Source organism: Meles meles, chromosome 13 (assembly GCF_922984935.1).
Source record: "Meles meles chromosome 13, mMelMel3.1 paternal haplotype, whole genome shotgun sequence".
NCBI classification, from domain to species: domain Eukaryota; kingdom Metazoa; phylum Chordata; class Mammalia; order Carnivora; family Mustelidae; genus Meles; species Meles meles.
In genome coordinates this window covers 28,382,766-28,408,549 of record NC_060078.1, presented here as the reverse complement: position 1 = coordinate 28,408,549, position 25,784 = coordinate 28,382,766, and the positions used below count along the sequence as shown (strand labels likewise).

Sequence of the window (25,784 nt, the reverse complement as noted above, 5' to 3'; positions counted from 1 at the left end):
GGAATCAGTGTTTTTTCCTTTCTGGGGCACTTATAGCATGTGTAGTTCTTTTATAGTAGTGTTCATATTCTGCACGTGTTTCTTTTTTTTAATGGATTTTTAAAATGGATTTTTATCTTCCCACTGGATTTCACATCCTTAAAATGTTAGATATAACAACATCTTTCACTTAGTCGTGCTTTGAAAAGCTCTCTACCAACTCCTTATGTTAGTCTTCACATGATTGATTTTTATTTCCGAAACGAGAAATAATGCCATAGTATTATTATCTCTGTTTCTCAGGTGAGTCAATTTACTGAACATCTCTTAGCTAACTGGTAGAGCTGAAGTTTGAACCCAAGTCCACCCAACCCAGCCCAAATTTGTAACCACCATGTGAGGGGTCAGGGATAATGGCGTATTCACCCTCAGAACTCCCAGTGCCTAATAAACTGTTTTACCATCCTAATTTTTTTTCTTTGTTACCACTTATTTTACAAGTTTTTTAAATTAAAATTTTTTCTTCCTTTAGTCTCCTTCCTCATCACTTATTTGAGAACTGCGTACCTATTACAGTTCTTAATAAGGGAGGAAGATTTTTTTTTTTAAGTTTTTATTTATTTATTTGACAGAGAGAGAGACAGTGAGAGAGGGAACATAAGCAGGAGGAGTCAGAGAGGGAGGAGACTTCTTGCTGAACAGGGAGCCTGATGTGAGGCTTAATCCCAGGACCCTGGGGTCATGACCTGAGCTGAAGGCAGATGCTTAACAACTGAGTCACCCAGGAGCCCCAGGGAGGAAGATTTTTAAACCTCATTTCTTTGTTTAAAAAATTAAAGCAATTGAATATATTCCATTTCTACTGGCCAGAATATGCCAGTATTATGCAGAATGAAACATGCATTTGATTTTACTAAAGGCAAGTTAAATTTTTTATTTGTTTATTGAAAAAAAAATTACCTATTTTATAAATGCCTAAGTAAGGACTTGAGGCATGTCAAATTAAATAGGATTCAACAAAACAAAAACTTCACTGATTTTTGAGTTGCTGAGTTGTTGAATTGCTATATGCATCTCTTCCTCATTTTGGTAGTATCAGTGCCACACTTAGAAAAAAATATGTATGTCCTTGTATCTTCTCTTCATCATCCTCATAATGAAATAATATTAATGATCCAAAAGATACAAGTATCATTCAGTAGACGCAGTAGATACACATTGAATTAATTATTAGGTGATTTAGTTGCTATTAGTCAATTGCATTTTGACAATCAAATTTTGCTATTAAAATTAATATGGCATTAGTATCCACATGTATAATTTTTTCTGGTTACCTGAGGACAGTTCTTTCTGAGACACTTTCTTTTCTTTCCATTCCTCTTCTCCTCACAATTTCATTCTTTTTATTCGCTTATTTAGTGGTGGTGGGGACAGTGCTGTCTTACAGTTTTCACATACAGCCTTCACTTTTGGGTTTCAATTGTAGAGAAATATATTATTTTATTTGTGATCCCAAACCACTTACATCAGTGGGAAATAGAAAAATTGATGTATCAAAGCCTTTTATTAAACCATAGTGAGAAAAGATGGAAAACCCCTCAGTCTGATTTTGTGCCTGACATCTTTCTTGCCTGGTCACAAACAGGTATTTATTGAAAATACATACCTCTAACTCCTATTGGCCTCCCACTAACTTCAGATTTTAGTGCTGCAGCTTCTAAGGTTGTCCTATTTTTACAATGGCATGTTGGATTCTTCTTTAAAGTTTTTTTGTATGTCACTCAAGTGAAAGGAATGAGTTGTTCCATTGGATGGGAAAATAATATGGAAATTAATAAAGTAGAGGCTTCTAACATACCATACACAGATATAGGTGAGTATATAATTTAAATGAAAAAAAAAATCCCATATGTCAGAATATGCCAGAATATATAAAGAAAATTACTTAACATTTGAGGTGTTCCATATCTTGTCCCTATTTGCATTTCTAGCCTTCTCTCATAACAATTCCTCTTTCACAGCACAGTACAGAGGATGATAGAATCAAATTCAGTAGTGTGCAAAGCAGAAGTGGTAAAGTATGATCATCAATGGGTATTTATGTAAGACATCAGAGTCTGTTACTTGGTTCATGACAACATTATCACCAGACAGATGTATCTATTTTATATTAGATTCCCTTGAAAGCAGGTCCTGAGACCAGAGTCTTAGCGCAGGTTTTTGTTTAGGAAGCAATTCCAAGAAGCATGTGTAAGAGAACATGAGTGTAAGAGAACAGGCACGGAAGGAGGAAAGAATATGCTATTTGAGGTTCTTACGTAGGCAGCAGAATCGTAAGGACCTGTAAGAAGGGAAAGAATGTCTCCCAGAATTATCTAACCAATGGATAGAGACCAGGAATTTTATCTGGTAGTTCCTGTCTGTCTCCACTGATTGATAGTTATTCCCAGTGTGTTCCCTCTTCAGAACTTTCAGGCTGTCTGTGCTTGGGCGGAGACTCACAGAGACTTAAAGCAGACCCTAAAAAAGAATAACAAAGAGGAACATGGAATGTATTCGATGTGGGGTGTCTTGAAAGGACAAGGACCTGTTCCCTTACAGCAACAGCTGAAATCAGGGACTGGTCCAGTGGTGGAGACATCATCTTTTTTTTTTTTTTTTAATTTTTTTTAAATTTATTTATTTTTTCAGCGTAACAGTATTCATTGTTTTTGCACAACACCCAGTGCTCCATGCAAAACGTGCCCTCCCTATTACCCACCACCTGTTCCCCCAACCTCCCACCCCTGACCCTTCAAAACCCTCAGGTTGTTTTTCAGAGTCCATAGTCTTTTATGGTTCGCCTCCCCTTCCAATTTTTTTTTTTTTTATAAACATATAATGTATTTTTATCCCCAGGGGTACAGGTCTGTGAATCGCCAGGTTTACACACTTCACAGCACTAGGAACAATGGCAAAGGCAAGGGAAGCAAGGGCAAAAATGAACTATTGGGATTTCATCGAGACATCATCTTTTAAACTTTTTGTCTTATTTTGTTCTTTTTACCCGAAATGCTTTCCATTATGTCTATTGTACGTACCTAAGAAATCCTGTTTCAATCCTTACTCTATCACTGTGTTCTAGTCATGTTAAATTCTTGCCAGGTCTTGAGGATCCCTCTATTTATTTATTTATTTATTTAATCACTTATGATAGTCTTCATTCTAGAACGCTATACTTTCCACTTCCGAATCCCTACTCTTAACAGCTAATTCAACTGTTAAAATGGAATACCTATATCTCATCTTTACCGAAGGCTTTTTAATGATAACAATGCAAGTTGTTTCTTATTTATTTATGCTTCTTGTAATATACTCATCAAACTCTTTTTGCAACTCTCACTCCCTAATATTACCCTGTCTTTGTTATCCTGGCATTCCCAGTTTGCCTAGAATGGTGCCTTGTCCTTAGAGAGAAAGCTCAAAGTGCATTTGTTAAATTGAGCAGATATATAGCTATAGGAAAGAAGATTCATTTTGCTTATTATATTTGAATTATAGTATGTCAGGTAATTTCAGTTCATTTTCCAACAGGATTTTGCAAGCATTGGCATAGAAATTATTTGTAAGCTTATTTTACAGTTCTTATGTCTTGTCCTACTGAACATAATATCACATGTCCATGATGCACCTTTTCTTATTTACTGTGTTTTGTACTTAGCAACATGTCTTAGAATAAAGTTTTAAAAAAATGTGTTTCTAACGTGGTTTAATTAAAAAAAATTAATTTAGCCAAAGCATTTATTTATTTATTTGTTAATAATAGTAAATAGGCTATAGCTCAAGTCTCACCTTTACAACATATTTCAGCACTTCTGTATGGAAGGAAAGATTGAATGAATAGCAGGGAAAACAGTGAAAGCCTGGATGGCGGGCAACGAACAGGAGAGTAAATACCATTACAGAGAGGAAATGCATAGACCATAGCACTGTAAGATTGCTAGAACTATTCTAGAGACAGGAGTTTATTTTCACTGTTTCCACCTCTACTCATCTCCCATTCATTCTTCAAACCATTGCAATAGGACTTCTGCTTCCATTTTTCTACTCAGACTGCTCTCGCTAGGCTAATCAATGACCTCTTAGTGGTCAAATCCATTAGATAAGTCTTAGTTCATTTTATTTAACTTACCTTTAAAATTAGACTCTGAAACTCATTATCTTTTTGAAATTTCTTTGCTGTCAGTTTTCTGATTTTTTCCCTTATTGTGACATTTAATGACTCTCACTTCTCTATTAGATTATAAGGGACCTTGCATTTCCATCTTGCTATATTTCGTAATAGCTTGCTCTTGGTAGAGAGGTAATGAAATGATGTTTAGAAATAATTGTTGAATTGAATGGAATCAAATACACAGAAAAGAAGATTCAGTAAGTCCATAATGCGGGTACAATAATTGCATATGGTAGGATAAATTCATTTGGAGACAGTATTGACATAGATTTATTTGAAAGTTTCTCTTTTAGTTGTTGGTCATTTGCTCTCTTTGTTTTTGGCCATCATCTGAGTCTCTTTTTAGATCCCTCTCTTCCATCTGCACAATTCCCATATATGGTAATATTTCCTAAGATTTTATTTTTGGACATCTCCTCACTGTGCATGATCCTATCTGCCTCCTTGGCTTGAATTACCTCCCATATGTATGTTGGCTATTAATTGCATATCTTTAGTGCACATCTCCCCTCCCATTTATATCCTGGTTATAAATGAAAGAAAAAAGGACAAAAGGGAGGGATGATAATTGAAAACTGTTCCCCCTTTGAGATTCCTTCTACTTTTACCTATCTGGAACTAATATAACTTGTAGTTCCCAATTCAAGTTCTAACTTGTGATTCTAACTTGTGATTCGTTGCCTGACTTCTCTGATTCACTCTTTATGGACATCAAACACATTGTTCATTCGCTTGAGGTCTTCCCCTTGACTTGTAACTCCTTAGCACTCTGCCCTCTGTCCTAGTAAGTGCTCAGACAATATTAATTAGTTGCTATTAGTGATTTGCCTTTCTGCATGCTAAGCAGATTCTTTCCTTGGGAATATCCTATAGCCTTTGTGAAATTGTTAGAAGCCAGAAAATTTCACAATTCTTTTGCCTAAGATGATGCTTAGGCAGAGGTATTTTTTCTCCCTGAAATCTATAATTATTATGGATTTATATCCTGTAAATATTATAGGAAAATAGTGTTGGTTTTTTTTAATGCAGCTACCATAGCATTCTCATGTAATTCAAAATTAGGGTAACTGTCTATTGGTTTTAAAAAATACTCTAAAACATAATTTTCACAGAAAGCAAATTATAAATTTCTTTTCGGATAGATAGTTACTCATCTCCTTGTTTTATTGTATGGAGGTTATTAAATTAAATAAGGAGGTTGACTTAAAAATTAGGGAGTCATGCATAGTCACTGACACTGTTGGGTGAAACTTTTCAAGATACTGTGATCCTTTAGGACTCAATATTATATAAATACAATGCATTAATTTTCCAATGCAGTTTTAAATTTCAGTAAATATCTGCTGAATAGAGTAATTGCCTGATTGTCATTTATGAGCTTACACATAATCTAATTTAAAAGAACTAATTGTAGTAGAATGTTATACTTGTTTAATAATTTAAGGTGTAAGGGCAAGAACAATTAATGCAGAGAAGAAAATTGGACATCAAACTCATTTATTATTCTCCTTGCTCTATTAATCTGTTATCAACTAGCATAATCGGTGATCTAACTTGGTTTAATTACCATGAAGACTACAATTTAGCTAATCAAAATTTATCATCAGTTCCTCCAATAAAGTAGAAAACATTTCATAATTTTGTAATTATGAAAATACATGATGTACAATGTTGTTTATAGACATGCATAAACATTACAGTAGTACAATTTTTTTGAGGGAAAATGGAGTATTATCACTTTTAATCTGACTTCTGGACTAAGTATAATTAAGAAAAAATAGTGTATTTTGAGAGCAAGAGAGCTATTGCTCAATGATTTTTTTTTTTTCTTGGATGTTTTGTTTGTTTTAACTTTGTAAGTGACATTCATATACCATCTTAAATATTATTAGTTTAGATATTGCATAAAATATGCAAGATTAATTTTGTAACTACTGAGATTGTAAAAATAAGAAATATCATGAACCATTTCCTGAAAAAAAAGTGAATTTTTTATTTCTCCTCAGCTCCGTAAGGCTATTATAGATCATGTGTCAGACTCCTTCTTGGATACAACAGTCCCGCTTTTGGTTCTCATTGAAGCTGCCAAGAATGGCCGAGAAAAGGAAATAAAAGAGTATGCTTCAATATTTCGTGAACACACCAACAGGCTTATAGAGGTAAGCATGCTAGAACTGTAACTACTCCAAATCCAGGAGAATAAAGCTCTCATTACCCTTTCCCAGTTGAACTCTACTCAGATGAAAACTTTTGGCCACTTATTAAATAAAGAAAAGTTCAGTATTTTTTTATGTCTGTATGTTAAAAAGTATATACACACACATACACACACACAAACTGGTTAAATGCAGATTCTTTGTTTTATCCTTACACATCTATTCTTGTTCTAAGATGAAAGTATTAAATATTTACCTCAGGTCATTTTATTATTTGTCTACCATCTTTTCATGACTTATTACTCCTTCACCCTTTCAAATCATACTCAACTATGTAACATGACTATAGAAAAAGAATGTCAAATATACAGGGGTAGAAATATCCAGAATAAATAAGTGGGGAGTGGATTGGTCCATGTCCCATTAGAGGGAAAAGGAGCTGATAGAACTATAATTTCTTCAGCTTGGAAGCTGAAAGCATGGAAATGGTCTGGGGGCAAGATGGCATATTGCTGAAAGAGCCATAAAATGCTAGATAATTCTAGGAAACAGATACTAGAACCTATTGTATTAAGGGGATCTGTAAGGCAGCCACGGTATAAGAGGGTCTGAATGGAAGGATTTCTAACACCAGTAAGGTGGCTGTACTCACAAGGCCAGGAACCAGTAGCAGAAAGGGGAAAATGTGCTTGACCAGATTCATATACCAGAGCTGATATACTGTTAGGACTCATCAGTATGACTGCACTGTTGTTTATGAATTAAATGTTCTGACTGCCACACCTTCATATACTGGCTGTGAACTTTGCGGTGATAATGTTTGGGGGCTCAGATTGCTTGCAAAAACTTGTGAGTCAGAGATAGACATTACATGAGTTAGAATCAACAGCATTTTATATAACATCTATTAAAATCGAGGACTTTCCCAATGTCTTTAATTTAGATCCACTGGGAATGAAGTTTCCAATGTAGCTAACATTTGCACTATAAACTCTCTGGTTCCTAGTCCTCACATCAAGAAAATGAAAAGAATTGATAAATAGATAATTACTAAGATCATTTCACCCATAAAACTGACCTACCTGCATCTCTGAAATCTACTTTGAGTTTCCCAAGAACTCTGTGAGACAGGGTAACTGTTATAATTCCCATTCACCTTAGATGGAAATAAAGTCTGGCAGACCAGGCTAATTATTGCCAGAGCTTATTTCCAGGCTTACAATTTTTAACTAATACATTCAATTATTTATTATATTTCTCATCTTACTTATTTCCTCTTATATTTCTTCCTCAAATATATATTCAATCTTCCCCCCAGGAAAATGTTTAAGTAAGAGGCAAAGCAGAAGGAACAGATCATTAAAGGCACGTAGCTAAGTGTGGCCCCTGACAATCATGATCATTTTCTCTAAAAATGTCTTCTCTAAGCTGAAGGCACACCAAATTAGGAAAACAACTTTTTGGTGAAATATTCTGAAAGTAAAAGTTGATTTCTGCCTAGAAACTTATGTCCTTATTCCTATTTCTTAGTTTAGTGTTGCTATGAAACATAAACTCTTAAGGTGCTCGGTAAAGATCACAGTTTTTTGGGGAAAAGTTGCATCTATTTCTTCCTTGGGGATTTTACAGTTCTGAGAAATCCATTGATAAGATGATCTCTTTAAGTCAGAAATTCCTCAAATCAGTTTACCTAAGGAATTCTTCCTTCCATGAGACTTATTAGAGCAGTGCCTTAAAGGAATGCATGAGAATGCTTCCTCAATTTATTGTGAAATGATGGCTTATTATTATGAAAACAGAGCTCTAAGAATCTGTTTTAAAAATTTAAGGATCTTGAACATTCCATATTTCATGTGAACATTAAAAGAATGAAAGATTGTGTAATTTTGAGCTCCTGGGGGACTGAGAATGAGTTTTACTTAACATTGAAAGTCCCCTTAATACAAATAATGAGATTATACTAGCTTTGGAGTCACAGTTCTCCCTCTGGTACTATTTAAAAAGTGGCCTAAGTCATTTTCAGTTCCAGTTAGTGTATGACTACATACCATACCATCTCCAAACTTAGTGGCTTCAAACAATAATTTATTATTCTTTCCCTGATCTTCAGATTGTCTGGGCAGATGGGCAACTCTCACTTAGGTTCTTCCTGGGATTATTGTCAAATATTGGCTGGGCTCAACCAAATGTTGACTGGGCTCAAAATGTTTGACTGGGCTCAACATACAAAATGTTTGACTGGGCTCAACATACAAGATGTCACATTCACATGACTGAAAGTGCCTGAGAACTATCACCTGGGAGCTTTGCCGTGGCTCTTCACTGGAGGACCAATACATGGCCTTTCTATGTGGCTTCAGCTTTTTGCAGAACGGTTGCTGGTTCTGAGATGAGAGGTCCCAAAAGCAAGTGAGAGACAAGAACTAGATACTGATAGCCTCTTAAGATCTTGGCCCAGAAATTATCAGAATACCACTTCCACTATATACTATTGCTCCAAAGCAACCATGGAGCCTGCCCAAACAGGAGGGGAGACAGGGAGTGTGAGACTTTCACCTTTCAATGGAAAGAATAGCAAAGTATGTGGCCACCTTTATTCTACTACACTTCTCTTCTCAGGACTTCATTTGCTTTATATAAAGTAAAGGTTAACAAGGTAATGTCTAAGGTCATAGCTGGTTTCTAATATTCTGTGATATAACAAATATTTTTTACAGTTGAAGGACTTGTAATTTTCTTTTTCTTAAAGAATTTATTTATTATTTATTTGAGAGAAAGGGGGGGGGGGGGCGGGGAGGGCAGAAGCAGACTGCCCGCTGAGCAGGGAGCCCACTGCAGGGCTCTGATCTCACAATCCTGAGATCATGACCTGAGCTGAAATCAAGAGTCATACACTTAGCCAACTGAGCCACCCAGGTGCCCCAAGACTCCTAATTTTCTAACAGCTCTAGACTTTGGAGAAAATGAAAGTGGTTTTTAAGTATACTGCTTGCCCACTAGGTTGTTTATATATATCAAGAAAAAAAAAAAAAAAGAACACTACATTTATCTCCCGGGACAAGTTCTCTTTGAAAGGAGCTGTCTAACCAAGGCAACAGAGAAAATCATCATTAATTTACTACAAATGTTGAGCCAGAAGTGTCTATGACAGAGTCCCGGGAAATAGGAGAACTTAAATAGATCTGTTTCAGAAGACATTGTGAGTTTTCTTTGATTGTTTACAAATCCTCCACCTTTGTTTTCCCTACTCCTCCTCCACCCAGACTACTTAGACCCATCTTATTCCCGAACTGGGTAATTTGACAGAGTAGGACCTAAGAAAGTCTTAGATTCTAAATGACTTCAAGGAAAAGCTATTTTCAAAATGTCTGGGTTTTGATACCTCAACTGTGTTTGTCAGAGAAATCTAAAATCAGTGAATTTGTTGCAGTAAGACTTAAATGGAAAGAAAAGTCCATTTTTAAAGAATTCCTATCAGATCTTTGAAGAAAAACTCCACACCATTAAAGGAATACTTTAGATAGTAGTTAAAATTGTAACTTTACCCAAAAAAAAGAAAAGAAAAACCCTGGGTTTGAATACAAAGAAAAACAACAGCAACTACAACAAAGCATTAAGAAATTCTGCAGGTAATAATTAGGCCACCCAAAGGATTTGGGGTGTTGGAGACAAAAAGTGAGAATGAGGAGAAGAGTGGCCAATAAATTGGGTCTGAACTTTCCTATTCTCTCGTGGAGTCATGTCTGAGGTTTTGTTTTATATTATTATGTAGTTTGGTGTAAAATGATCATGGGTGAAATGATGGTTATAAAACCCTGGGTACTGTTAATAACTGGCAACTTAGATCCTTATGGCTAATTTTGTTTAGTTATGCTGAACTCAGTAACTGTTACGTAAAACATCCTACTTTGAACATCCAAGTTACTCTGTGTTTTTGGATCCACCAAGCCACAGTGGAAATGAAAAGGAGTCAAAATGTTGGCATTTAAAAAATCATCTTTACATAGTGATTAGCTATTTAATGACAAACATGCTCATTGAATTATACTCCCCAGTATTTGATCTTGGATGGATTTGATGGTGAATTAGGGCATCACCTACTACTGACTTCTACAAATAATACCTATTAAACAGGAAGTTTAAACTGTTAATTTTATCTTAAAATTTAAAGTATTCACTAATTCTGGAGAGTAAGAGTTTTATCTGTCATCATTTGGAGTCTATTCTGTTACCAAATCTATGCAGCTAGTACTCCAAAATCTGCACTGAATGAAGGAACACATTCATTGCACTAACTCACTTTTGTTTTTCTCTAAAAAGTTAACTTTTGGGATTTTAGTAACTGGACTTGGGACAATGTGTGAGTCCAGTTACTTAGTAGGGTGACTTCTTATTCTACTGTACTTGAATACTTGAAAATAATTTTTCACTATGATATTAGCAAACACCTTTGCCATCAATTGTCAAAAGCTAACACTATAAACTCTACTCCAGATCTCCATCAGATGAAATTTGTCACAATTAGATAACATTTTTAAAGAACTTTGCCCACTTCAGAGATAGTTTCTAACTTTAATGTGGTATTGTAATTGTTATTCAGAAGAATGCCATTGCATGCAATACATGCATTGCTTATTATAATAGCTGTTATTTAATATTTCTTTAGAATTAATTTCTAAAAACTCTACTACTATTTTTGAATCATACTATGTTCTCAGCATATCATGCTCTCAGCAATCAGTTCATGTTGAACACTACATAGTTGCTACCAGCTAAAAAGGTAAAATCTCCAGTTTATCCCATGGATTTTACTATATTAATTATCACTAAATATGACAGTGTTAATGATCTAGGCCTGAAAATTTTCTGTGAATTAGAGAAGTTTCTCCATGTGAAAAGTGAGCTTCGTCAGTGCTTTGACTTATTCATCAAAAATTCATCTGTCTTGATGCACCTTATTTTAGTAAGTTTCATGGGAGCCTTTCATCAAAAAGGAAAAAGTGGGTGGACATTTAATTATAATACTTCCCTCCAACCTACAAAGCTGATTGTTCCCACTCACAAAATGGCGAGCCAGATTTAGCAAAGCCCCAGTGCCAAGAGAGAAGGCTGTAGAGGGGACTCTTGCTGTTTGCAAGAAGTGCTTGGAGCTCTCAGCTCTACTTTTATCTTTGCTTTTTGACAGAATCCTGTTCCAGTGTCACACATTGCTTTAATTGATCATCTGTTATCAAATAAGGATATGCTCAGATACAAATAAATAAAGCTTTTGGAGTCCTATCTCGTTCTTCCTCCCCCCCAAAAAAAGAAAAAAAAAAAAAAGAAAAGAACAAACCCATACTTATACTTGCTCACAAACCAACAACTGTTCTCAGTGAGCATCTTGGCAGCTCTCCTCTTTTGATGGGGAAGGGATGTTACAGCTAAGTCAGGAATGCTTTTGCTTATATAGAGCACAGGTGTGACTGCCCACTCCCTGGATCAGAAACTCTTCAACATCTTAATACTCTTTCAGCTAATGCTCATGATGAGCATGATTCTTAAAAGCCTAACCTGAGTGCACAGTGAGTGACCTTTCCATGTTGGAAAGGTTTTTTTAATTTATTTTTTATTTTCATAAATTTTCCATTCATGGTGTTTGGCATACACGAAAATGGAGAGTGATACAATTACAGAAAAGTCAGAGCCTTTTCATAGTCATATGTAGGTGTTTTTGAATGAGATATTAGTGTTTTGGAATTAAGATGGGAGAAAACTATGTGAGATTAGAGTAGTTTGGGAATTTAGTATGAAGTAAGCAACGTAAGCATTATTTACATCAAAACTACATGACTAGGCAGCAGCTGCATTTGAAAAACTAAAACTCTAAGTTGAGATACGAGTGTGACTAAAGTCACAATGCTCATTTCTGTGTTCCAGGAATATAATAGAAGTGAAATCTAGATCTTTAAGTTGGCTGAAGCATGAAGTGGGATAAAAGGCAGCTGATCAGTACCCTTTAATATTTGATTCCCAGGGTGAATAGGTTTGATTTCATCTTAAGAACTGGATGATCCAGTAATGGATTTGGAAAGCTGTGGTTGCTTCTTGCCACAGGAGGGTCTAAAGGGAAGCCAGATTTTAGGAGAATATGTGTATGGATTATTTCATATCTGGTTATAAAAATTTTCTAACCCCTAACAATTGATTAGAATCTCATGACTATAACTAGCATTTAAAAAGACTGCACTTAAAACTTAATTTAATCTTATACATTAAAGAGAGAGAAAACTAGATTTAATCACGAACTTGGAACATAAAAGCAAGTGACTTAAGACTTAATGTCATTAGATTAATACTATCCAATAGAAATAGAAAGCAGAACACATATATAATTTAAAATTTTCTAGTAGTCACACTAAACCAAAAAAAAGTAAAAATAAGCAGGTGAAACCAACCTTAATGATATATTTTATTTAATTCAATATATCCCAAATATTATCATTTCAACATATAATAAAAATAAAAACTATTAGTGAATATCTTATTTTTTTGTACTAAGTCTTAGAAACCTGGTGTATATTTCACAGGTACAGCCTATCTTATTCTAGACTATCCATATTTTTAGTGTACAATAGCCATACTTGACTGGTGGCTATGTATTAGATGTACGGTTTTAGATAGATGATTAACAAGTTGAGGACAGCAGTATAATCATTAGTTCATTCATTTGTTCATTCATTCATTCAACAAATATGTCTTAAGTGCCTATGGTGGGCTATATACTCTCCTGGACCCTGGGAATACTGCTACATACTCTCCTGGACCCTGGGACCCTGTCTAGAGCCTTTGTTTTTGTTTTCTTAGATTGATAAACAATAAGTACAGCATTCAGTAAATCATTATTGAATTAGTATATAAACAAAGTAGAATGTCAGTTAATCCTATGGAAAAATTTACAAAATGACAAAAAGCTGATTTATTGAATAAGGTGTAAAATATGGAGACAGACTTGGCTTTGAATCTTGGCTGGATGTTTCTGGGACAGTCAGTTAGTATCTCTTGTATCTGTTCGATAAAGGGCATACTACATTATACAGTGAAAACAATAGTGAGATTGAATGGGATGACACATTAAAGTACCAAATGCCACATGATGTGGACATTGTTGTTCAATGAATATTAGTTTTCCCTTTCCTCTTTTAAGCATTTTTCCCCCAACGTTTTATTTAAAAGAGGTGACTTGACTCCCTAAAACTCCTGATGAGCAATGACATTTTCCTTTTGAAAAACTCATTTTATAAGGAATTTCAAATATACTATAGTTGTTGGAATTCTGTATCCAACTTCCACATATAGATAATTATTTTTCAGGAATATTAAGAGGCCAAAAGATGGCATGTACAAGATATCCAGCGAAAGTTATGTCCCCAAGATTTTGATATACTCTTAATTGGTGTGTGGAACTTTTCTGAAACTTTCCAGTATTACTCTCCATGAGGGTATTTGGCCAAGAGTTAACAAGCAAACATGCTAACAATTACTGATGAATAATGCCAGGCCTAGAAGCCAAACTTTGTTTTAGTCACTAGTCTGAGTATGCAGGCTGGGACGGATCTATTTCTTTTAATTAATTCACTATTCTAAAAAAAAAAAAGAGTAAAGTCCTCCAGTGTGCTCTATAGAGCTCATCTATACAGAGCCCATTGAAAACTTGATTCCATTTTTGTCTTTTGTGTTTCAAAACATATGACTCCCCTCTAAAACATATCTACTCCCCAGAATAAGTAACTTTAGCAAATCACTGAACATTTCTAGAATTCAATTTCGTTATCTGTAAATGGAAAATGAGGGATTAAATAGTTTCTATTTCTGGCATTTAAAATTCTAGAAACTGAGGAGAAATTTCTTTTTTAAAAAATATATATGTATAGATAATTTGATGGTGGATGGAGGAGGCTGGTTAATCAGAAGTTTGGAAGAGTGGTTATTTTATTGTATTTACTGGACAAAAAAACTTATTTTGAATAATAAAGAGAAGAACAAAATTGGGAATAAAATATGGTAAAATAAATAAAACATTTTAGTAATCTGTACCAGCATCATGTAATACATCTTATACTTATTACCTCATCACATCCATGCTCACAATGATAGAGATAAATATTTTTATTACCCTAAGGAGGCCCTAGCTGCAAAAAATTAAGCAACTTGCCTAAGGTCAAATAGCTGAATGGCAGAGTAGGGAATCAAATGGGTTCTCTCAATGGCAGAGATTAAAGGACTAAAGGTAACACAATAAATCTAAAAATGGAAAGTGAGCCCAAGTCTTATATATATTTAATTTATTGATGGAGAGAAATTAATGGTATCTTTCTGAATGCTTTTAAATGGGAGACCTGCTATTAAGTTGATCAAACTGCAAAAGTTTTAAGAATGGATTTTTCTTTTTTACAGAATCTCTAATCTTTTTTTTTTTTTTGAGCCTAGTAGACACACAATATTATATTAATTTCAGGTGTACAACTTAGTGATTTGATCAGCTATGTTCACCATTAAGTGTAGATCTAATCTTATTCTACTTTTCTTTACTAGAGAAGCAGAAAGCCAGAAGCATACATTTGTGCCCATGAAATCTTTCTGCATGCAATCATTCTTTATAACTGATAGGTAACTGCTTAGCTAATAGTTAGTGATTAGTCCGGTATATAAGATCTAAGTGAGATCATGCATCATCTTTTGATGAGAAAGTATGAGTAGTCCATTTGTAAGTTGACTTTTTGGAACTTGAAATATATTTTGCCCATTTATTTAGCTATTTAGCTTCCTCAGTTAGTCCACAAAAACCCATTGAATCCTTAATAGAAGTTAAAAGTCACAGAGCATTTTATTAGGAGTAATCTTCCTAACTTAAACTGCATTTAGATGAGCTTTTCCCAGTCTTGTGTGCAAAGTATCCCTAAGGTAGGGGCAGAAAATGCAGATGCTTATAGGAGGGGACAAAAAGTTATTCGTGAAAGGGCTCGGTAGGGTGGGCCTGTCGTGAAGTGGAGAACATAAACTTAGTCTAAAGTGTTCGTTTTTACTCATCTTCAGTCAATTATCGCTCTGCATGAATTTAGAACCTGTTTTGTCAGACAGTACAATTTCTCAAAAGAACTCAGATATACAGATTTTAATGTAAATATCTGTTGGTTTCTAAGTATAGACAGCTAAATCAGTTTAAAACAAAATAATATAGGAGTGCCTGGGTGGCTCAGTCGGTTAAGTGCCTGACTCTTGATTTTGACTCAGGTCATGGGCTCATGGTTTTGGAATTGAGCCTAGCATCAGGCTCTGTGCTCAGTGTGGAGTCTGCCTCAGTTTCTCTTTCCCTCTCCCTCTCCTTCCCATTCACTCTCTCTCTCAAATAAATAAATAAAAATCTTAAAAAAAAAACAACAAAATAAAACCACAACCCCATCATTTGTGGCAGTACATAATGCCACCACCCACTAGTTTTGCAATCTCTGCTCTAAGGTCAAGCTTAAGCAAGATGGATGTTTGTAAGTAATGTATATTATATCTGGAGAATGTCTTGTTAGTAAGAATCAGATATTACTGTTAGGTGGTAAAATTCAGGAAGGTAACTTGATTTTGGGTAGTGGGTTCTTTCTGCTTGGTTAACCTTGAAATAGGTGGTGAATTGAAAATAGATAAGAGCATAGTGAAGATTAGCTATTTCCTCCTATCTCCTCTGCTGGTTGCAAACTGTCAGGTTAGGAATAGGGAGAAAGCGGGATCTTGTCAAAGGATCCTCCAAATATATGTTAGACCCAGTGAAAGCTATAGCTTTGTATATCCAGAAAATCCCTTTCCTTAAAAAAAAAAAAAATTAGACTTGATATGTTCTGTAAGATGGAAGTGTAGATTTGATGCTTTTAAAGAAATGCTCCCATTACTGAAAAATAAAATCTAATTTACTCTGCATTCCATTGATGACTTTGTCTGAAGTAAAGGCAGCATGAAAGAAGCCTTATTTTTTTTTTCTAAATCACTCTGACATTTTTGTGATATTTTATACATGGAATTCCAAGAGAACACCAGAATATCCTTAGAGGGTTTGACTTTTGTGCTTTGAATCTGCCTAGTAAATGACTACTACAGATTATCTTTTCCTTTCCCCATCTTCCTTTGACTTAACTTTCCCTCTCACTTTTTCATTCCGGCTGTTGGTGTAGTCAAATTATTTCTCATTTTGTCAAAGAATAGTATCTAAAGTGGTTTTAGTTTTCCTTTGCTAGCAACATGATGTCTAAAAAGTTTGTATTATATTTGCAAAAAGTCATATATTCTTCAAATAAGTATTTTTACTGGCACAAAATACACACAGATCAATGGAACAGAATAGAAAACCCAGAAATGAACCCACAGCTATGATGTCAATTAATATTCAATTAAAAAAAAAGAATATCCAATGGGAGAAAGAAAGTCCCTTCAACAAATAATGTTAGGAAAACTGGACAGCAACATGCAAAAGAATGAAACTTAACTACTTTCTTATACCATACACAAAAACAAATTCAAAATGGATAAAAGACTTAAATGTGAGATGTGAAACCATAAAAATCCTAGAGGAGAACAAAGGTAGTAACCTCTTTGACATTGGCCCTGGCAACTTCTTTCTAGATATGGCTCCAGAGGCAAGGGAAACAAAAACAAAAATAAACTATTCAGACTTGACCAAAATAAAAAACTTCTGCACAGGAAAGGGAACAATTAACAAAACTGAAAGATAGTCTACAGAATTGGAGAAGATATTTGCAAATGACATATCTGAGAAAAGGTTAATATCCAAAATATGTAAAGAACTTATAAAATGCAATACCTAGAAAACGAATAATCCAATTAAAAAATGTGCAGAAGACATGACTAGACATTTCTCCAGAGTGAACATGTAGATGGCCAACAGACATGTGAAAAATGCTTACCATCACTTATCATCAGGGAAATGCACATCAAAACTACAATGAAGGGGCGCCTGGGTGGCTCAGTGGGTTAAAGCCTCTGCCTTTGGCTCAGGTCATGATCTCAGGGTCCTGGGATCGAGCCCCACATCGGGCTCTCTGCTCCTCGGGGAGCCTGCTTCCTCCTCTCTGCCTCTCTGCCTAGTTGTGATTTCTCTCTGTCAAATAAATAAAAATATTAAAAAAAAACACTACAATGAAATATCTCCTCACACCTGTCAGGATAGCTAAAATCAACAATAGAAGAAACAACATGTGCTGGTGAGGATATGGAGAAAGGGGAACCCTCTTTCAGAAAATGCATACTGGTGTAGCCACTCTGAAAAACAGTATGGAGGTTCCTCAGAAAGTTAAAAATAAAATTAGAACTACCCTTTGATCTAACAATTATAAGAGTAGATATTTACCCAAAGAATACAAAAATACTAATTCAAAGGGATACATGTACTCCAATGTTTATAGCAGCATTATCTATAATAGTCAAATTATAGAAACAGCCCAAGTGTCCATTAATGAATGGATAAAGAAGATGTGGGGGGTGTGTGTGTGTGTGTATGACATATATAATGGAATATTACTCAGCTTTAAAAACAAAATCTTGCCGTTTGCAAATTGCAATATATTATATATATAAATGTGTGTGTATATATATACACATATATATATGACATATATAATGGAATATTACTCAGCTTTAAAAACAAAATCTTGCCGTTTGCAAGTGGCATGGATGGAGCTAAATAGCATTTTGCTAAGCAAAATGAGTCAGTCAGAGAAAGACAAATACCATATAATTTCACTTATATGTGGAATTTTTTAAAAAAAGGCAAGGAAAGGGGGAAAAAAGGAGAGGAGCAAACTCTTTACTATATCGAACAAACTGTTGGTAACCAGAGGGGAGGTGGGTTGGGGGATGGGTAAAATAGGAGATGGGGATTAAGGAGTGCACCTGGTGTGATGAGCATCAGGTATTTTAAGGAAATGTTGAATTTCTAAATTGTGCACCTGAAATTAATACTACACTGTATGTTAGCCAACTGGAATTTAAATAAAAACTTAAAAAAATATATAAAACAGGAGCTGTGCTGGGCTCTGGGGATTTAATCACAGGCACAGAAGGGATAGACTCTGCCCACTGGACCTTGTTACCTGAAAGAATATAAAGAAAGGTAAACGTGATAAGTGATGTGTGGATGAACTACTGGGGCCTATGGGAGCATATATAGTGACTGAGTTAGTTTAGGATAAAAAGATTACAATTTTGAGGAATTGCCTTTGAAGCTGTAAACTGAAGATGATTTTTGATTTAAAAGTCGAATTAAGCAAAGGAGATGGGGAAAGGAATATTTTAGAGATAAAAAGACTTGTACATTTAAGACCCAGAAACAAAAAGTCCAGAGTATACGGTGCATATGTGTTTTAACTTTATATGAAATTGCTAAATTATTTTCCAAAATGGTTAGACTACTTTGCATCCCCAACAGCAATTCATGAGACTTCTAGTGGCTACATATTCTTGTTAGTGCTTGGTATTTTCAATTTTTTTGTCTTTTGTTTTGCCATTCTAATATATATGCATTGTTGTCTTATCATACCTTTAATTCTCATTTCCCTAATTATTAATGATGTTGAATACCTTTTTATTGGTTTATTGAGATATAATTAATATGTTATACAATTAACCCACATTTTAATGATTTTTAGAAGGTTCACAAATTTGTGGCATCACAATCAATTTTTAAACTTTTCCTTTTTCTCCAAATTAGGCAATTACTAATATACTTTCTGTCTCTACAGATTTGCCTATTCTGAATATTAGATAGAGATGGAAGCATACAATATGTGGAATTTGTGACTGACTTCTTTAACTTAGCATGATATATTCAAGGTTTATTCATGTGTAGCGTGTATCAGTACTTCATTCTTTTTTATGGGCAATTTTTTTGTGTGAATATAAAACATTTTATTTATACATTTATAAGTTGATGGACATTTGAGTTGTTTCTGGTATTTTGGCTATTATGAATAATTCTGATGAACATTTTAATACAAGTTTTTGTGTAGGCATATGTTTTTATTTTTCTTGGGTATATACCTGACAGTGAAATTTCTGGATCCTAGGATAACTCTGTATTAAGCACTGGAGGAACTACCTGATCATTTTCTGGTGGCATCAGGTTGTGCCATTTTATATCTTCACCACCAGTGTATGAAGGTTTCAATTCTCATCCTTGCCAACACTTGCTATTGTTTGCCTTTGATTACAGTCATCCTAGTAGGTATGAAGTAGTATGTCATTGTGGCTTTGGTTTGCATTTCTTTATAGCTAATTATGTTCAACAGTATTTTATGCGCTTATTGCTCACTTTTATATCTTTTTTGGAGGAACTATTTTTTAGATCATTTGCCCATTAAAAAATAGTATTTGTTCTTTTTCTTATTGGGATATAATATGTGATAGTTCTTTATATATTCTAGAAGCAAGTTTCTTATCAGATATATGATTTAGAAAATTTTATCCCTTTCTGTAAGTTGTCTTTTCAGTTTCATGATGGTACCGTTTGAAGCACAAAAGTTTTAAGTTTTTTTTTTTTTCCATTTTATTTATTTTTTCAGCGTAACAGTATTCATTCTTTTTGCACAACACCCAGTGCTCCATGCAAAACGTGCCCTCCCCATTACCCGCCACCTGTTCCCCCAACCTCCCACCCCTGACCCTTCAAAACCCTCAGGTTGTTTTTCAGAGTCCATAGTCTCTTATGGTTCGCCTCCCCTCCCCAATGTCCATAGCCCGCTCCCCCTCTCCCAATCCCACCTCCCTCCAGCAACCCCCAGTTTGTTTTGTGAGATTAAGAGTCATTTATGGTTTGTCTCCCTCCCAATCCCATCTTGTTTCATTTATTCTTCTCCTATCCCCCTACCCCCCCCCCCCATGTTGCTTCTCCATGTCCTCATATCAGGGAGATCATATGATAGTTGTCTTTCTCCGATTGACTTATTTCACTAAGCATGATACGCTCTAGTTCCATCCACGTCGTCGCAAATGGCAAGATTTCATTTCTTTTGATGGCTGCATAGTTTTGATGAAGTGCTTTTTTTCTATTTTTTACTTTAGTTTCGTATTTACAAAACCATTGCCTAATCAAAGGTTATAAAGAGTCACTTGGATGTTTTCTTCTAAAATTTTTATAATTTTAGCTTTTACATTTAGGTCTTTGATCAACTATTAATTAGTTTTTATATCTGGTATTAGGCAAGAGTCCAATTTCATTCTTTTGTATGTGGATATTCTTTAGTCTTAGCACCGTTTGTTGAGAAAACTACTATTTTACAATTGAGTTGCTATAGTAAGTTGACTCTGAATATGAGGGATAATTTCTAGATTTCGTTTTATTCTGTTGATCTATGCCAGTTCTTAGGTCAGTACCACTTGTCTTGGTTATTGTAGCTTTGTAGTAAGTTTTTAAAAAAGAAAGTGCTAGGGATGCCTGGGTGGCTCAGTGGGTTAAAGCCTCTGCCTTCTGCTCAGGTCATGATCTCAGGGTCCTGAGATCGAGCCCCACATTGGGCTCTCTGCTCAGCGGGGAGCCTGCTTCCTCCTCTCTCTGTTTCTGCCTGCCTCTCTGCCTACTTCTGATCTCTCTCTGTCAAATAAATAAATAAAATCTTAAAAAAAAAAAGTGTGAGTCCTCCAACTTCATTATTTTTCAAGATAGTCTTGGCTACTATGAGCCCCTTAAATTTTCAAATAATTTTAAGTATATCATTTTTGGAAAACACACACACACACACACACACACACACACACACACATCTGGGTGTTCAGTAGGGATTGGGTTGAATCTGTATATCAGTTTGGAGAGTATTGCCATCTTAACGATATTAAGTTTTTCAATCCATGAACATGAAATGTCTTCCCATTTATTTAGATCTGCTTTAATTTCTTTCAACAACATTTTGTGGTCTCCAGTGTATAAGTTTGCATGTCTTTTGTTAATTATATTCCTAAAATTTTATTTTTTATATTGATGCTTTTTTAAGTTGTATTGTTTCTCAATTTCATTTTTAGATTCTTTTTTGTTGTATACTGAAGAGAGTTTTTACTGTATATTGATCTCATATCTTGCAACCTTGCTGAACTTATTTATTAGTTCTAATTTTGTGTGTATGTGTGTGTGTATTCCATAATGTATGTTATATACAAGATAATATCATATGAGAATATAATTATACTTCTTCATTTCTAATTTGGGTGTTTTAGTTTTATTTTCATCCTAATTCCCCAAGGATCATTTTTGAGGCTTTTTTCAATCTATATATTTTCTTTGGTGAAGTGTCTGTTAAAAAATTTCACTTTTTTTGTAATTGTGTTGCTATTTTTTTGTTGTTTAAAAGTTTTTTATATATTTTGAATACAAGTCCTTTGTTGTGTATCTGATTTACAGATATTTTCTGTATATCTGTGACTTGGCTTTCTAAAATTTTCATAGTATCTTGTTCAGCATAGAATTTTTATATTTTGATGGAGTCAAATTTATCAGTATTATCATATAGGGATTGTGCTTTTGTGTTTTATATAAGAAACTTTTGTCTAGGGCACCTGGGTGGCTCAGTCAGTTAAGTATCTGTTTTTGGCTCAGGTCATGATCCCAGGGTCCTAGGATCAAGCCCCACATTGGGCTCCTGGCTACGCAGGGAGTCTGCTCATTCTCTATCTCTCCCTCAGATAAGTAAATTTAAAAAAAAAAATTAAACAAAAGAAACCTCTGTCTAACCCAAGATTATAAACATTTTCTCCTATATTTTCTTCTACAAATATTATCCAATTTAGTTTTTACATTGGGTTTTGATTCCATTTTGAGTTAATTTTTGTATATGCTACAAGTAGGTATAAAGGTTTTCTTATTTTTTTGTTTATATATTTATTTCATATGGATATCTGATTGTTTCAGCATCATCTTTTGAAAAGAATATAATTTCTCCATGAATCATGTTTTCATCTTTGCTAAATATTAGCTGACCTATATCTGTAGATACAGGTATATCTCTCATCTATTCTGTTCTATTACTCTATGTGTCTTCCTTTCACCAATTCCACATTGTCTTTAAAACTGTAGCTTTAGCCGCTGCCTTCGGCTCAGGTCATGATCTCAGGGTCCTGGGATCGAGCCCCGCATCGGGCTCTCTGCTCCGCAGGGAGCCTGCTTTCTCCTCTCTCTCTGCCTGCCTCTCTGCCTACTTGTGATCTCTCTCTCTGTCAATTAAATAAATAAAATCTTTAAAAAACAGACAAACAAAAAACAAACAAACAAAAAAAAACCTGTAGCTTTAGGGGGTGCCTGGGTGGCTCAGTGGGTGGGGGCCTCTGCCTTCAGCTCAGGTCTTGGTCCCAGAGTCCTGGGATCGAGTTCCGCATTGGACTTTCTGCTCAGCGCAGAGCCTGCTTCCCTTCCTCTCTCTCTGTCTGCCTCTCTGCCTACTTGTGATCTCTTCTGTCAGATAAATAAATAAAATCTAAAAAAAAAAAAAAACCAACCCCCCCCAAAAAACCTCAAAAAATCCCTTCAGGTTTATAGTAAGCCTTGAAACCAGATGTTGTGAATCTGCTGACATTGTTCTTCTTTTGAAAAACTGTTTTTTTTTTTTTTAAAGATTTTATTTATTTATTTGACAGAGAGAGATCATAAGTAGGCAGAGAGGCAGGCAGAGAGAGTGAGAGGGAAGCAGGCTCCCTGCCAAGCAGAGAGCCCGACGTGGGACTCAATCCCAGAACCCTGAGATCATGACCCGAGCCGAAGGCAGCAGCTTAAACCACTGAGCCACCCAGGTGCCCCGAAAAACTGTTTTTATTATTCTATTTTCTTTGTCTTTTTGTATAGATCTTTGTATGATCCCTTCAATACCTATAAAACTATTTCAGGCAATATGATTGGAATTGCATTTAATCTTTAGATCAATATACAAATTGATGTAATAATATTGATTTCTCTCTTTCATGAATGTGGTATATTTCTCCAGTTATTTCAGCTAACTTTGAGTTTTTTCATAAATGTTTTATAGTTAGCACCCTCAATTTTAACTGTTAAATATAAAAATAAGAATAGTTTTAACCTATTTCTTGTACTAACCTAGCTCCTTGTATGATTTTCTACTTATTTTGTTAGTTTATAGGGTTTTTTTTTTTTTAAGATTTTATTTATTTATTTGACAGAGAGATCACAAGTAGGCAGAGAGGCAGGCAGAGAGAGAGGAGGAAGCAGGCTCCCTGCAGAGCAGAGAGCCCGATGCGGGGCTCGATCCCAGAACCCTGAGATCATGACCTGAGCCAAAGGCAGCGGCTTAATCCACTGAGCCACCCAGGCGCCCCAGTTTATAGGGTTTTTATTGTATGTGTGTGGAGCACCCTTAAAAGAAATCCAGAAAACTTGCCCATTAATTAGTGCTATGATTTGGAGACTAACGTGAGTAAAAAGTTTGATACTTCTCTTAATACTAAAACTTATAAGAATTTTAGATGGCAATAGAGACTAGTGTAGTCTAGCATAGAGTCAGACAAAGAAAATCTGTCTTCAATACCATGTGAACTTGAGCAACTTATTTAGTCTCTCTAGGCTTCTAAACTCTCATTAGAGGAATGGAGATGATAGCATATTTATGCATAAAGATTTTGTGAGAATTTAATGAGGTTTCAGGTAAATCCTATATGACAAACCCGCAGTGGTGAAACACCAAAAACTTTTCCTCTAAGATAAGGAAAAAGATAAAAATGCCTAACCTCACCATCTCAACATAGTACTAGAAGTCCAGCCAGAGCAATTAGGCAAGAAAAAGAAATAAAAAGCATCTGAGTTGGACAGGAAGAAATAAAATAGTCTCTATTTGGAGATGTTATGATACTATACATAGAAAATCTTAAAGGCATTTTGTGCTTATGGATTGGCAGAATTGATATTTTTAAAATATCCATGTTATCCAAAGTAATCTGTAGATTCAATTCCATCTCTATTAAAATTCTATCAATGGCATTTTTCACAGAAACAGACAAAACAAACCTAAAATTTGTGTGAAGTTACAAAAGATCTTGAATAGTCAAAGCAATCTCGGTGAAGAACAGAACGAGAGGCATTACATTTCCTGATTTCAAACTGTATTACAAAGCTACAATAATCAAAACAATATGGTATTGGGATGAAAAGACATATATATAGGTCAATGGAATGGAATAGAGAACACACAAATAAATCCAGACATGCATGGTCAATAAACTTAAAAGAGCCAAGAATATACAATGGGGAAACAGTCTCTCAAAAAAACGGTGTTGGGAAAACTGGAGAACCACATGGAAAAGAATGAAACTGCACCACTATCTTTTACTGTGCATGCAAATCTACTCAAAATGGATTAAATATTTGAACCTAAGACCTGAAAGCATAAACCTCCTAGAAGAAAATACAAGCAGTAAGCTCTTTGGCATCAGTTTTGCAAACGATTTTTTGGATTTCACACCGCAAGGAAAGGCAACAAAAGCAAAAAAAATTAGCAAGTGGGACTACATCAAACTAAAAAGCTTCTGCACAACAAGGGAAACTGTCAACAAAATGAAGAGGCAACCTATAAAATGGGAGGAAATATTTGCAAAAGTAGTCTTTCTAACAAACAGTGTTGGAACAACTGGAAATCCACATGTCAAAAAATGAATCCAGCCCTCATACCTTACAGGAATTTTATCTCAGAATGGATCATAAGCCTAAATGTAAAATACAAAACTATAACTGCCCAGAAGATAAGAGAAAAACTAAATAAACTTGGATATGGCAATGACTTTTTAAACACAAAACCAAGGCACTATCCATGAAAGAAACTAGATTTTATTAATAAAGAAGCTAGATTTTAAAAAATTAAAACAAAACAAGCAAAACAACAACAACAACAAAAAAACCCTTTTGCTCTGCATGGTTGAGAATAAGAAGACAAAGCACAAGCTTGGTGAAAATATTTGCAAGAGACATAACTGATAATGGACGTTTATCCTAAATAGATTAAAAAACACCTAAAATTCAACAATAAGAAAACAAACAATCTAACTAAAGAATGGTCAAAGGAACAAAAGAGCTGAACAGACAGCTAACTGAAACAGATATACACATGGCAGGTAAGCATTGGAAAAGATTTTCAGTATCATATGTTATTAGGGAATTGCAAGTCAATAATAAGCTAACACTACACGTCTAACTAGAATGGCTAAGATCCAAAACACTGACAACACCAATGGGCAAGGATATGGAGCAACAGGAACTCTCATCCAGTACTGGTGGGAATGCAAAATACTACAGCCATTTTGGAAAAAAGTTTAGCAGTTTCTTATAAAACTAAACGTACTCTTACCATATAACCCAGCAATCGCATTCTTTGATATTTACCCAAAGGACTTGGAAACTTATGTCCACAGAA

The 25,784-nt window shown here is 34.8% G+C and overlaps 1 protein-coding gene across 1 annotated transcript in view; it reads left to right on the top strand.

Annotated features, from left to right (window-relative positions):
- Positions 1 to 25,784, top strand: part of CTNNA3 (catenin alpha 3) — a 1,394,003-nt gene that overhangs the window by 538,412 nt on the left and 829,807 nt on the right. Inside the window, exon 7 of the mRNA XM_046026581.1 lies at positions 6,199 to 6,351. Coding sequence (XP_045882537.1) covers positions 6,199 to 6,351 — 153 coding nt within the window. The remainder of the gene's footprint in view (positions 1 to 6,198; positions 6,352 to 25,784) is intronic.